General features: G+C 36.3%; 2 protein-coding genes across 2 annotated transcripts in view; one reads left to right on the forward strand and one right to left on the reverse strand.

The window, feature by feature from the left end:
• The first annotated feature begins 1,799 nt into the window (after window positions 1–1,799).
• Window positions 1,800–11,627, forward strand: LOC127627519 (cyclin-I-like). The gene is made up of 6 exons (XM_052103937.1): window positions 1,800–1,892; window positions 2,029–2,101; window positions 2,713–2,866; window positions 3,035–3,169; window positions 3,250–3,324; window positions 6,849–11,627. Exons 3-6 carry the CDS (start codon window positions 2,753–2,755, stop codon window positions 7,002–7,004), a joined length of 480 nt encoding a protein of 159 aa, XP_051959897.1. The 5' UTR covers window positions 1,800–1,892; window positions 2,029–2,101; window positions 2,713–2,752; the 3' UTR covers window positions 7,005–11,627.
• Window positions 11,628–11,641: 14 nt separating this feature from the next.
• LOC127627518 (septin-8-A) overlaps window positions 11,642–15,557 on the reverse strand; it is a 62,461-nt gene continuing 58,545 nt past the window's right edge. Inside the window, exon 10 of the mRNA XM_052103935.1 lies at window positions 11,642–11,848. Coding sequence (XP_051959895.1) covers window positions 11,686–11,848 — 163 coding nt within the window. The 3' untranslated portion in view covers window positions 11,642–11,685. The remainder of the gene's footprint in view (window positions 11,849–15,557) is intronic.

Here is a 15,557-nt window from a genome sequence, read left to right on the forward strand (position 1 = left end):
CATTATGATGTTTGATGTGAACATAAACTGAAGCTCCTGACCCGTATGAGCATGATTTAATGCACTGCACTGCTGCCACATGATTGAATCATTAGATAATCGCGTGTATGTTTGTTGGAGCCAGATGGGCTGGTTTGAGTATTTCTGGTAACTGTTGATCTCCTGGAATTTTTATGCACAACTAGAATTTACTCAGAATGGTGCCAAAAACAAAAAAACATCCAGTGAGTGGCAGTTCTGTGGACAGAAACACCTTGTTGAGACTGGTTTGAACTGACATAGTCTATGGTAAATAAGATAACCACTCTGTACAATTGTGGTGAGAACAATGCTATTCTGAGATGCGGGTTGGCGCTGTTTTGGCGGCACGAGGGGGACCTACACAATATAAGACAGGTGGATGATCTGTGTATGTCTATGTATATGTTTCGGTAGTGACAACTTGAGCAAATTTTGAGCATAACGCAAACATTTTTGTATTTTTATTCTTAAATGTAATGTTTTATGAATGTGCAACTGTTCAAAGCTTGCAATTATATTTTATTATTTCCTAAAAATGAGATGCTGAAGATGATATTTTGTCACTGCTTAAAATGATCATGTCACTACTTTCCGATTTTAGAGCAAATTTACTTCAAAGTGATGGGATTGAGCAACTTACCATACATCCATGATGGGCAGAGATGCAGTCTCATGGTCAAAAATGCAGGGGTGTGACTAAAACCCAGGCTCAACCAATGGACTAAAACATTTTGTGTTGCGGTAGTGACAAAAAAAAATGAGGTATAGCATTTTAAAATAAAGTTTCATTATTTTTAATTAAACCATCAATAGAATCTATTGAATAAATCTATAATTTATTAAAAATAATAAACTTTAAAAGAAATTAAAAAGAGCTTTTAAAAAACAACTGAAAAATATTAGAAAATATTATGTATTATTTTTATATGTTGAAATTTAAGGGTGAGAGTTTTGGGCAGCCACCTCCTAGCAGAAAGTACTGTATACGTTATGATTTTGTATATATTTAGATTATTATCTTAATGCCTTGGGTTTAATAGATCATGACGTATTCTTATGACATATCTAATATCGGAATGCATTTATATTTTTAATAGTTCTGTTTATTGTGGGGTTCAAGGAAAAAAGGTTGGGAGCCACTGCTCTTTGTCAACATAGAGCTTTTGTTAAATTAATTATTTAGTCATAAATGTAAAATACATTCAATTTATCATACAATATAAATGTTTTATATGATGAAAGTTAATGGTGACTGAGGCTAACATTCTCCCTAACATCTCCTTTCATGTTCCACGGATGAAAGAAATACAGGGCATACGGGTTTGGAACAACATATGGGTGAGATATCACCAACATTTTGCTAATTTCAAGTCTTGTAATTAAAAGTAATTAATAATTAGGCTATAATTAATATAGACTAACCTTAACCATATCCCTATGAGAAAAAAATGATTAACTTCAATTATGTATTATTTTTTACATTTGACTATGTCCCCAAAGAGATGTGTTGTCAGATTTAGCTTTCTTTTAGTGTCAATTTTGTAATTTTGTTTTTCTTAATTCAATAATCCTCCTTTATTGCTAACCCTAATTTTATTAAACAAAGTAGGTCTGAATCTGAGAACAACAAATTAACCTCTTTTAAACCATTTTATTTAACAGAACTCGTATTTTCGACCCACTAAAACAGTTCTGTACTTGCGTGACGAGTATTTGGGCGGAGTCAAAAGCTGGGTATTATAGAAGTGGGCGGAACTATGCGTGCGAGGTCAGATTATGGGCGGAGACAGTGCATTGAAAACACAGAACGTTTGAAATTAGCTAAAGACGCGGTTTGATACACGGGGTTTCCCTCCACAAATCATCCAGAGGTAATGTAAATCTTATACCTTGCATTGGAGTTTGTTTCAGTAGTGTGTGGTGAGTTGAGTTGAGTTTTTGTTTTTAAACGAAACATTTCCTACATCTATGTGTCTCTGCTCTATAAGGAATGCAATTCTTTTTCAGACATGAAGGAATTACATTTTGCACATATATGCAGTGGACTCCGGTGACAAAGACTGTGTTCCACTCTTCAAAGGTAATATTTTATGCAAAAACTTCCCGAGCCTTTGTTTAAAAGTTAATGCAAATTGACCCGCCCATATCGCTCGAGCGCAGTTTGTTTCAAATTGTGGCACAAATAAAGTTTTCTGCTTCCTGTTGCATTTGCTACAGTTTCATGTATCTTGTATTTGTAGTACAACTCCACGAATTAATGTAAAGAACTAATGTAAACATGCTCCTGCTTAGGCCTGAAAGTAACGGTTTTGCATTGCATCGACAAAATGTAGATTCTTCTAACTTAAAGGTGTCATGAAAGAAGATAATTTTTTGTGTGTGTGTGTGTGTGTGTGAACTTATTCTTGCAGGTTGATCTGTTTTTCTCGTTTCTTTGAGTGGAAGATGGCAGAACAATTTAATTTCTATGTCATATTTTAGGCCATATTTCCTTTATTTTTCAGCCTTGTGGTGAAAGATCTGGGCTGGCAACTGAATGGTTGTAGGTTCAAACCCCACAAGGCTTTGACCTTTGCACCCTTAATAGAAAGACATTTAACCTCTGGTACTCCAAGAGGTCTGTTATTGTAATAAGTGTCCTGTAAGCCACTCTGGATAAAAGGCATCTGCTAATTTACAAGTTTCTTTTAGGTATTCCTTCCAGTGGAAAAGACTAGTTTCCAAAACAGCCATGAAACCGCAAGGTGAAGATGAGAATCGGCATCTGGGCACATTGCTGTTCAACACCCTGGAAAGAGAAATGCGTCTGTGGAGGGCACCAGTCCTGAGGAATGGTTGCATTCAAGTACGAGAAAGTCTTTTCAGTCACCATGGTGGTGCAGAACTAATGAGGGATGCACCAACATGAACATTTAAATTTCCATATCACACTGCAGCTTTGAGTTTTCCCATTTATCACTTCATCTTTCCGTCTTCACATATATTGATTAACTAATGAATCATCTCTTCTCAGGGTTCAGATATCAGTCCATCTCAGTACCAGGAGGTGATTGTGTGGGTGCATGAAATGAGCAGCATATTCCAGTTTTGCTTGGAGACTTTTGCTTTAGGAGTGTGTGTTCTCAACCGCTTGCTTGCAACAGTCAAAGTAAGTCTGCATATTTTCAGCTAATACCAATTTAGATGTCCTCTGCAGACTTTTAATTTAATTCCACCCTTTCTTCACAGACTCAGCTGAAATATCTCAAATGCATGGCCATCACCTCACTGATCCTTGCTGCAAAAATCAATGAAGAAGTTGAGGCAAGATATATACATCACTGTTTATAGACCTTTCTCACATTTCTGCCTTTTGGAACATGAAGTACACTATTGCAGGGTAAACTTCTATAGCAGTGAATGGGAGAGTGATGGATTGCGACATTCAGAAGGGAGAAGGATGCCATATTTTCAGTCACTCCCTCAGCAGCTGTGTTAGAAACCTCATCGCAGCTGTGGTAACTATAGTTTTTAAACTAATTCCAGGGTAATATATCACAAAGCATAATGTTCTAAATTTACGCTAAATTAAGAAATTTTAAATATAATACATTAGCTAGATTTGTGCTGCTAAATAAGGCGAAAAAGCATCACCAAATGTCTATTGTCACACAGTTCTTATTTCAGCGATAATATTTGTCTTTTGATGAAATAAGCCTTTATAATTTAGTCAGCATTTTATCACATCATATTCATTAAATTTAGTCAGTTTACATCGACATAATTGATGATAATTTGTAAAATGACAAAAACATGTAACCAAATAATGTGTCAATTTTGTGTCAAACATATCAATTTTTAATAAGATTAAACAACATAAGAAGACTCCTGAAAATCTGAGCTCCTGAAATAATAGCATATACTTTATACTATGACTGGAATTCTTTGAATCAGTTATTTCTAGGTTATTCTTTATTTTAAAAAGAATAAATAAATTACAGGATTTTTAGTATAGATTCCTGCAGTATAATTATTTTCTAATCCTATCAACACGACGTTTGAATTAAAACCATTTGATTCTTGTCATGTTGCGTTTTCGTACGATACACAAGTATCGTAAAGTTAACGTTCACAATATCAAACAAACCGTCCTCAACAAACATTTTTGTTGGTAATTTCATTATTAAGATTTACACTGATATACAGTTATAGAGGCGTAATCACTTGAAACACTTTTGTGTGCAGTATTTTAGTGCAAATTAAGTCGTTGTCCTTTTTTCAGTGCAAATACACCTCCTTTCTTTGTAAATTAGGCTCATTATAGATAGCGCTTAAAATCAGTGCTATTTCCACAGCTCAATTAACATCACGCTATTACTGAACAATTTAATTTAATCTTCCTTGGCTGTTTGGTCAGACCATAGGAAGTGAATGGGAGAGACCCTAACACCGCAATTAAAAAAAAAAAGAAATTTGTCAAATGCAATCAATAAATCAGCCACAATGCAGAACACACTAACAGAAATGAATGTGTTGGACTATAAAACATCCAGAGTGCAAAACATTATCTCTCACACACACACACACACACACACACACACACACACACACACTCACACTCAAGAATGGGTGAGACTAAAACAGGTAGTAGACAAAACGCATACAAACACACACAGAGATCAAAAACAAAGTCTGAGTCTGACCAAAATGTATATGTTTAGGTGTGGGAGCTGTACCTTCCTGACAAAACACTGCATCTTTCTTTTATGGAAACAAAGAAACTTAACTAATTTACTTTTATAGAGTTTTTATTTTAAATAAATAATTGGTAACAAAATGTTTATTCAAGGTCTTCTCTTTGTAACACCATGGTCAGGTTTGACAGTAGGCATGTGACACCTGAAAAAACTGACAATTCTAAATGTTTAAAAAAAAATGCTAAACTTTGACATAAGTTTGATAATGTCAAAATGCATATCCTAATACATAACTTGTGATAATCTAACAAGCAATCAGATCACACTGTCTCTACAGACCTCTGCTGGTTATTTTTGTAATGACATGATTTTCAATTAATGTAGTTTTTAAAAAAAAAACATTTTCACCAGATGTCAGCAATCTGCTACAACACTTGACAAATTCCCATATTTTCTTTGTTTTAACTTATGGAAGTGTAGGTTTTTACTAAAGTGACTTGTTTTCATATGCAAATGATTAGAGTAATTTGAGAAATGTACAGATAAAAATGGCTTTACTTTTACAATAAAATACTTTTATTGTTATTACTTTGGGAAAGAAGAAACATTATAATTTCTTAAAGTTACACATGTATTCTTTCTTGTCAAATGACCGCAAACAGCCATGGTGTCGACATTTATTAAAGGGTAACTAAACCCCTGCTCAGAGTCTGACTCCACCCAATAGCAATATTTGAAAAATGCTGGAAAAGTGGGCAGACACCAGCGGGGATAGAGGGGACGAAACGAGGGCGGGGCTGAGCGGGGGCGTGCACCTGATACCCGTAGTGACGGATTAATTGACAGCTGCTGTCAGACTCTAAAATGGAGAGTGACTGGAGTGGTAATTTTCTCCAGGAGTATTACTATTAGGCTATGTTATTATTATTCCTCACACGGTCGCAAGACGACATGTACATGAATCTGATGAGTTTTATCGAGTTTATGTCAATAGCGCGCGCTCTGTAGGCATATTCATATTTTGCCGCTATGTGAAAAAATCCAGCAAATGCGCCGGCGCGTTTGTCTACCCCAGAGGATTAACTTTAGCCTAACCATAAATTGTGATTCAAATATATATGATCACTCACCTCAAGACGCCGCTGCGGTGGTAGAGTCCATGCAGGAGAAGCAGCGTTTGGCACTGCGTCGCTTTTCAGCGGGAGCTGTTTGGACAAGCCCATTTCCACCTCCATTGCGTTGGAGAAGCAATCCCGCGTAAAATGCAGTTTGCACACTCCTACAGCTCTAGGCGGGAACTCGCGGTCTTCCAGGCCAAGGACATGCAACCACTGGCGCCTAATTTCCAAGTTTGCTAGAAAGCAATACAGTCCAGCAGTGCTGTTGCAACTTGAAGCTATCCTAACTGACGCAATACTATGCTACTAACTAACTATGCTTCTAACAATACTACACTAACAAATATGCTAATTAACTACCTAGGCTACACAAAGTAATCTAAATAACTATATAAATGCTATGCTAAATAGATGCTAAAATACTCTATCCTGATCGTTTTCAATACTCGCAATTCCAACTCCTGACTCGCTACAGTGGTTTTGACGAAACGAGATGGTTTTTATACTGCCATGGGCGTGGTAGCTCGTACCAAGGGCGTGGTGAGCTGGAACCTGCTTACGTCAGCTGTCACCGGTTACGTCACGAAGTACCGCAAACAGCCAATAGGAAAATTCAACTGCAGTAGCCACCGTTCAACCTGAAGAGGGCAGCACTCAGACGTTTTTACACCATATATTGTAGAATTAAAACACTTTATACACAAATGTCAAAAAAATTACTTGAATCAATGACCAGTACTAATAAAGCCCCATTCTTACAGATTATGAACTAAAAAAAAAAGTTGGTTTAGGGTTTAGTTACCCGAGAGTGAGTGAGTGAGTGAGTGAGTGAGTGAGTGAGTGAGTGAGTGGACTGATTTGCATAATTCAACTAAAATGACATTGACGGCTTGTGCAAATAAACGCCACTTTCAGCAGTGGGTGCAATTCATTCTTGGTGAAATCTCCCCATTATTTTTATTTATAACAACAAGACAACCCACACAGCTTTTAACCATTCTAGCTTTTATTGTTCTGTTTTGTTGGCAAACAGGTGATTGCATCGGTTAAAGACCTGCTGGAGCAAAGCGGATGCAAATTCTCAATAGCAGAGATTCATCGCATGGAGCGAATCATATTAATCAAGCTGCAATGGGACCTATACATCGCAACACCGATTGATTTCATTCACATCGTGAGTATCAACTGACATGTTCAATTTCTTGTATTAAGACCAGAACTTAACAGTACAAAAAGCACAAGAGAACAACCATTTGAGGTGGTCATTGCTAACATTTGCAAAAACTGATATTTTGTGCATGTGAAAATCAGCAGCCGCATGTGATTGTACGAACCTTCATCATCACCAGCAAGCTATCTTTAGCGTGCAGTGCATACTAGGCCAAGGCACTAATCTGGCTTGTACTGAAGCAGTAAAGCAGTTAGATAACCCTGCAAAGAAAAGGAAACATTTTTTTCTTTTGTATTTGCTCTCTGATACAAATACACCCTCAGAAATAAGAATTCTTTCATTGGAACACTGAAATGTCTTGCCTTCATTGTGGAAGGGTTGTGCTCCTGAATTTTAGTTGAGGCAACAAACATGATGCAGAATCGAAATTTGAATTTAAGGAAGTTGGATTAAAATGATAAAAATAAATTTAAACAAATCTTTAAGTGCTGAATGATTAATCCCCAATCAAAAGGCAATTTTTTTTTTTAGTTTTTTTTTACTTCGTATGGAAGAATACATTAACTTTTCAGATAAAATTACCCAAAAACATGTTATCCTACAACATGAGGTATTTCCAAAAATATTAATAATTAAAGTTTGAGGGGGGCCTAGGTAGCTCAGTGGTGAAGACGCTGGCTATCACCCCTGGAGTCGTGAGTTTGAATCCAGGGTGTGCTGAGTGACTCCAGCCAGGTCTCCTAAGCAACCAAATGGGACCGGTTGCTAGGGAGGGTAGAGTCACATGGGGTAAACCACCTTGTGGTCGCAATAATGTGGTTTAGATCTTGGTGGGGTGTTGAGCGTAGATGTCACAGTGGATGTCGTGAAGCCAAGCGCTGTGTCTCCGTGGGAACGTGCTCCACAAGCCACTTGATAAGATGTGCAGGTTGGCGGTCTCAGATACGGAGGCTACACGACTACGAGGATTTAAAAAAAATTAATAAAATCTCATTGGGAATTTGGCATTCCAAGTTGATCCAGAATAAGCCATATTTATCTTGGAATTGCATCCTTTTTCCAGCTCAAATTCCTATTCAACATTCTATGGAGCAAATTCAATTCAAATTCACACTCCTGAATTAAAAATAATCAAATTCTTAAATTCCATATTTTGGCCAACCCTGCTTGGTGAGGTTGTTAAAATGGCATACCGTATGAATGTGTTGGTTTGTTTTTTTGGCACGAGTTAGTGTGACTGAGTTGGCTGTGGCATTTGTCCATGATTAAAATCAGTCAAACCATCCTTTAAAATGGAATTCAGGTGTTTTGCACCCAGGGTTTCAATGCACCATGTATAAATTAACAATTTGTTGAATGGCTGTTTTGGCACAACACAGAGAGCCATTAAATTGCCATTACAAATGTAAAGAACAGGGAGCAAGACCCCATTTAAAACACTTCTGTTATTTTAAAATAATTTCTCGCGAATGATCCTGAAATAAAAAATTACTTTTAGTAAAGAAAAAAATAAAATAATTTAGGAAATATGTGAAACTCACAAAACCTGTTTAGAACATGTGCAGGTCATATTTAATCCCCAAAATAAAAGTAATATTTTACTTTAAATGAAATATTAAAATTCTCTTATCATGTACTCATCCTCATACCATCCCAGATGTGTATGACTTTCTTCTACAGAACACAAATGAAGGTTTTTAGAAGATTATTTCAGCTCTGTACATCCATACAATGAAAGTGAATGGTGATCACAACTTTGAAGCTCCAGTAAGGCAGCTTAAAAGTAATCCATATGACTCCAGTGGATCAATTAATGTCGTCTGAAGTGATCCAGTTGGTTTTTGGGTGAGAACATACCAAAATATAACACTATATAGCTATTTTGTTCCAATTCTAATCTTTGTATTGCAGTCTCTAGACACGATCATGATTTGAAGCTTGATTGCACATCCTAGTGTAATCGAGCTTGAAGTCATGATTGCCAAGGAGACTGCTGATGTCACAAACCCTTGTTTGTGTTCAGCAGAAGTAAGTCATGAAAATTTGGGATGAGTAAATTATGAGAATTTCCATTTTTGTTTGAACTATCCCTGTAAGATATTCAAATTATTTTAAAACTATTATTTTCATGACAGTTGAGCATAGAATTCTCAGTACCATAGTGCAACAACAAAACAAAAATAAATCTAATTTTCATCAATGTGAGTAGACTTGGTAGTCCATGGTAGTATTTGTTGTACTGCCTTTTTAAATATAATTTTTTTTTACTTTGAAAATAATGACAATGCAAAAAAATGCTTAATTGTCTTCAAGCAAAATATAATTTCTTTTTTTTTTTTCCTTTTTGATTTTGAGGAGAAATGTGACCTGGACATATTTTCACATGATTCGCCAACATAGGTCATATATAGATATCTAATGTCTATAACACTTAGAATAATTACATATAATTGTTTGTGAAATTAAAAAAATCTAAAAGCATACAAAAATAAATTTCCATAAAACAATATCCATCATTTAGAATCCCTTGAATATCTTCCTGCATAAGGTCCATGTGACATATTTAACAAAGCATTCCAAAAGGCAACATGTACAACCCTGAACTCATGAACAATCACATCATTCCTATTCAAATGGCATGGCTTTTTCTTTTCCCGAGAGGTTTAACATATAACGTGTCAACATGAAATCTGAATTGACACCATTTACTTTCTTAATGCACATTCCTGGTCTTATTTATCTGTGCACATTATTCAAATAAGATGTTTGTATTTGTAATCTTTCATCAACATGTAAAACCTTGCTCCAACACTGTAAATACCAGGGCTGTCAATTAATTCAAATCTTTAATCAAATTAATTACACGATTGCAATTAATGACACACATTAGCTTAAAAAAGGTACTCCAATGAAGATAATTTGAGATGTTATGCTACATTATTAGAGTCAATTATAGACTGAGGGGCCATTCACTCAGGATGCATGCTTTAGTTCCGTCTGCACTATTTTTAACAGTCTTTGGACACATGCATCAGATGAATGTTCTTGCTAGTTGAACCGTGTCTCACTGTTTTATTCAGTGTCTTGCATCACAAGTACTTTTTTTTTTTTTTTTTTTTATAAAGATGTTGTGTTAAGTTAAACCACTTCAACTTCTACAATCCATTGTTCTTTGTCAAACCGTTTTAAACGGCTCCTGTCTAATTCTGTGCTGCATGCTATCAGTAAGAGTGGTTTCAGGTGTTCATTGTGTATTTTTATATAATTAATTTACTAAATGCATTAAATTAACAGCCCTATTAAAATCTTCATGCCATTTTGTTAACTTAACAATATTTCCTGCATTAAAGACAAACCCAACTGTTATCTGGATTGATGTACAACCATGAACATAACATAGCTCTTCAGTAAACTAAGCCAGACCAAATGTCTTGTTATATTTAAAAACATGGGGCCTTGTTTATCAAACACAAGCAGAACAGATTTGTATGTAAAAAAATAAATACAAATTAAACCATTCAATTGGACAATTGAATTGTATAGGAGAATACATTTTATAAATTAAAAAATTATTTCCACACATATTTGATCCCTTTGCTTCTTTGATTACATTGTGTCCTAACCAGACATGATGTGATTTAAAACGAGAAGCAAGAAGAGGTATCTCTTCCATGTAAATCTGTGTCCTAACCAGCCACAACTGCGATTGAGCGACAGGGCATTTTGTTGAATGTTTAGGTTCAACAGAGCACAATCCCATTTATTTTCCATTTAGGTGACTTGATCATTAACGATAACTCTGAGGTTGTTAATCAGTGCTAAATGTTTCTATTGAAGCCATCAGTCCACATTATTTCAACTTGTTGTTTTTAGAAATCGTGTTTAATATCAGATTTCTTAGTGAAGAACTACGCTACCCATAATCTTGAACAGAGTTCCACCAATCAGAGAATTGCAGCAAACAAGTGCACCACAAGAGCTCTGCAGCGATCGAGCCGGTCTTCCTACGCTTTCAAACTGCTTGTATATTTGCAAATAATTTGCAATGTTTCATGGGATTGTAGTTCATTCAGTCTTGTGCCTTTTTGTCTTTTTTTCTCTGATTTTCATATCTTTTTTTCCTTCAAATCAAAGTTTGTAATGTTGTAATCCACCTTGAAGCTGGTTGGTTTGGATCATGGCTTTCAACTCTTATGTTTTATGAAATTCTTATGGACCTCCAGAACCAAGATGACTAGAAAAATTGGGCCAGCGCTGTTTTTCTGCGGTGTCACGCCTGGAAGCCCCTCCCACTGTGAACTTTCATTGGTCCAAATTCTGCTCCTCATAGCTGTACAGTACAAATTAAATATGTTCCTATTGGTTGTGATTGTGCCATGTCACGCAGCAGTTTTCTGTTCAGTATGGACAGATATATTGCTTGTCACTGTAATCTTATCGTGTCTGGTTAGGACGTGATGTAAGGCCCGTAGAGACTAAAGAACACTGCACATTTTACATTTTCACATCCCACTCATGAAGGGTTTCACACAGAAATGATTTGTCAAGAAAGTCAAATACAGACCCACACTTCTGCTTTAGGATTTTGGTGTTGACAGTGGCATTGCCTCCATTGGTTAAGCTTTTATTGGTTGATGTTTATTTTTTAGTTCCATGGCCTGTTGATGTCCAGGCATCCCAATCTCACTTCAGCCAGATCTCAGAAGAAACCTTGCTTCCAGGCATCATTGTGGACCAGGCAGGTGCAGCATTGTATGGCCTGCCACCAGCTCTGGCAGTTCAAGGGCTCCATACTGGCTTTGGCCATCATCGCTTTGGAGCTGGAGAGGCTGACGCCTGATTGGTTCTCCGTTTTTACAGACCTGCTAAGGAGAGCACAGGTATGCATGAAGTGTACATCAATTTGAGCATCTGAGTTAACTGCGTATAAATGATGAAATATTGACAACATTTAAAGGACATTTCCATCAAAAGACAAATGCACTGCACTTATGGGAATATTTTGGGTCATGTGGTACTGTATAATGCTATATGTATTTGTAGTTTAAAAGGATACTTCACCCAGAAACGTTTATTCTGCCATTGATGCACCCACATGTTGTTCTAAACCCATACGACTTTCTTCAGTGGAACACAGGAGTACTCTTACTCATAATTGCGACTGGGGCTGCTGAGCTAATGGGGGGAATTTGGCCAGGACCCCGGGGTTATACCCCTACACTTTACGAGAAATGCCCTGGGATTTTTAATGATCATAGAGAGTCAGGAACATGTTTCATGTCTCGTCCGAAGGAAGGTGCAGTATAGTGTTCCCATCAATATACTGTCATGTTAGGACCCACACATGTGAGCACCCCCTGCTAAATCCCTAGGTATACTTTCATTTTGATGCGAGCGTTCTGCATACAGTTGAATGGTATACTCCATATAACTGTGCGCATACACATGCGGTTGGAGTGTGAAAAACTGAAAAATTGGGTTGCACACGTTCAGTGCTCAAGCACTGTTCTGATGATAGATTTGCACTCCCCTCTCGCGTCGGACCGGCTTAACCTCACTAATACCTTCCAGAAGAAACCTTTTTTTCTCCCCAGGATATATGGCATCAAATATGAGGTGTTGTGCCAGGTTTGACATCAATGAGCACATTTGTGTACAGTTATATGCTGATGAATATCAACAATTGGCTTTTTGAAAAAACAGCAATGTAAGAAACCTGCATTAACATAAAATTTGAAAACCTTGGGTTATTCTCTGCTTTTGACGTCAAAAAGAGAATATGTGCACACATTGTGTAAGAACATCAGTAAACGTCTTTAATGCTAGGCGAAATTGGGGCAATGGGCAAAAATGTACCTATACCGATCGGTTTATGATTAATTTTTTTTAGGGAAATGTCTTAAACGGTTTAAAGCGCTTTAAACTTCTGAGACTCCCGCATGACTGCTGTGTATTTTCCATTTTTCCCTTTTTTTTTTATTTTTTTACTAGTAGCACCTAAATAAACGAGCAAAAAAAAATATATATATATATATATATATATATATTATTTCTAGAGTAAACAGTTTTCCTAAAAATGTATCATCCAATCTCTACCAACCATATTAAAATTAAATGATACATAATAAATAGGAATGCATTTACTAATGATATATATATATATATGTATATATATATATATATATATATATATATATATATATATATATATATATATATATATATATATATAGGAATGCATTTATTAATGATGATGAATAGAACTGTATTGCACAGTGATAAAATAAGATTGAACCAAATGTATATTAAAATGAAGCTAAATGATCCACATATGTGTTAGTTGAAAGTAATTTAGAAACATGTTTTCTACTTTTGAGAAAATGCAGTACAAGTTTCCACATATGTGGACTTAATGTTCATTAGCGTGATGATGCGTGAAAAATGAATGAATTAATTATTTTAAGTGGCAAATCAAACGACACTCTTTTATTCATCCAAACCGGATTCAATGAAAAACCTTAGAGATTTCTTACCAGAGGCACTTTGTTTCCAGGAGATAGACACCATGCTGTTGTGGCGTCTGACTCGGTGTGGCAGAAGTTAACCCTTTAAATGACAGTCTAAAGTCTTGTGAACAGTATTCAGTTGGTTTATTCATTTAAATTATGTGTTGCGTATAATTTAGCGAATACAACGTTCACGCATGTGGATGCGGGGTTGCATGAGGTTAAAGGTGCAATCAGTAACTTTTTATCATCTTGGACTTACAGTGACACCTAGCGGTTTGGATTCAGCATCATTTAAAATCAAGAGTTTTCAGTTTCTGATGTCATTGTAGAAATGTAGTATTCACAGTCAGACATGATTACTTTAATCAATGAGTGAAAGTGTCAAATAACAGGACAGTAATGGAGATTTATAGAGTAGTATTCAGCTGGTCATGTGACTCTAACATGGCAGCCCCCATGTGTGGACCCTCTCCATGTAGAATAAAACAGCTTTTATAAGGTCACTGATATGACTGGAGTTTTCATTTTAATGTGAGTGCTCATGATTTCATACATATAGTGCACAATTACAACTCGTGTCTTTGAGACTTAAACCTTTTTTAATTAGGAAAAAAGTGCTTCTTTAAGGCATTTACACATGCGTCTACGTGCCCAATCTTAAACTGACAATGTGTGTCATCATTTTAATGCTTTAAATGTTTCCTTTCTTGGGAAAATTTCTTAAACCGTTTAAAAACTGCATAAACCAATTAGAACAAGTAGATTTTTGCCCATTACCCCAATTTCGAGGTGCATGTAAACACCTTGACCGGCATTCTTATCGGCTTATCTACAGTATGCAAGTATTGTCACATGACATTTATGTTTTCACTTCAAAAGCAGAGATTAATCGGATTATTTCAAATATCATGTACAGTGCTGTGAAAAAGTATTTGCCCCATCCTGATTTCTTCTGTTTTTGTGTATATCTCATACTACATTTTTTTGTGTTAGCTTTAATTTGAAACTAAGGCAATCTGAGTAAACACAAAATACCGTTTTTAAATTATAATGTTATTTATTGAAGCAAAAAGTTATCCAATACCAACTAGCCTGTGTGGAAAAAGTATTTGCCCCTTAGTTACTAAATCCCCAAATCTATGAAACTGCATTCAGAATGGGGTTCAGCTGGACTAGACACACCCAGTCCTTATTACTGCCAGCCCTGTTCAATCAAATCAACACCTAAATGAATCTTTTTCAGCAGCGTGAAGTTTGGCTAAAAGGTCTCACCCTGTAGCACACTATGCCAAGGTCGAAAGATCATCCAGAAATGATGAGGAAAAAGGTGATTGTATCTCCAAATGGAGAAAACTTGGCACAGTAGTGAACCTTCCCAGAAGTGTTTCATGACTCCACTATCAGAAAGACACTGGCCAAATATGGCATCCATGGAAGTGTGGTTAGTCGAAAACCACCACTAACCCAGAAGAACATTAAGGCTCATCTGAATATTTGACAAAACACCTTGATGATCCTCAAACCTTTTGGGAGAATGTTCTGTGGACTGATGAGTTTGGAAAACAGGGGTCCCGTTACATCTGGTGTAAATCAAACACAGAATTCCACAAAAACAACATCTTGCCTACGGTCAAGCATGAGGGTGGTAGTTTGATGGTGTGGGGATACTTTGCTGCTTCAGGACCAGGGCGACTTGCAGTAATTGAGGGAAACATGAATTCTGCTCTCTACCAGAAAATCCTAAAGGAAAACGTTCTGTCATCAGTCCATGAGTTGAAGCTCAAACGCAGCTGGATTATGAAGCAAGGCAATGATCCAAATCATTGTAGTAAATCCACCTCTGAATGGATCAAAAAAAGCTAAATTAAAGTTTTGGAGTGGCCAAGTCAAAGTCCTGACTTGAACCCAACTGTGGCAGGACCTTAAACGGGCAGTTCATGCTTGAAAGCCCTCCAGTGTGGCTGAACTAAAGCACTTCTGCAAAGAAGAGTGGGACAAAATTTCACCAAAGCACTGTGAAAGACTGATCTCTAGTTATTGGAAGCATTTTGTTGCAGTTGTT

This window comes from Xyrauchen texanus, chromosome 34, assembly GCF_025860055.1.
Source record: "Xyrauchen texanus isolate HMW12.3.18 chromosome 34, RBS_HiC_50CHRs, whole genome shotgun sequence".
NCBI classification, from domain to species: domain Eukaryota; kingdom Metazoa; phylum Chordata; class Actinopteri; order Cypriniformes; family Catostomidae; genus Xyrauchen; species Xyrauchen texanus.

Excerpts from the sequence above, each read along its gene's own strand:
- LOC127627519 (XM_052103937.1), top strand. The coding sequence starts at position 2,753 with ATGAAACCGCAAGGTGAAGATGAGAATCGGCATCTGGGCACATTGCTG. Across the intron at positions 2,867-3,034 it reads TGAGGAATGGTTGCATTCAA|GGTTCAGATATCAGTCCATC; the intron begins GTACGAGAAAGT and ends ATCTCTTCTCAG. Across the intron at positions 3,170-3,249 it reads GCTTGCTTGCAACAGTCAAA|ACTCAGCTGAAATATCTCAA; the intron begins GTAAGTCTGCAT and ends CTTTCTTCACAG.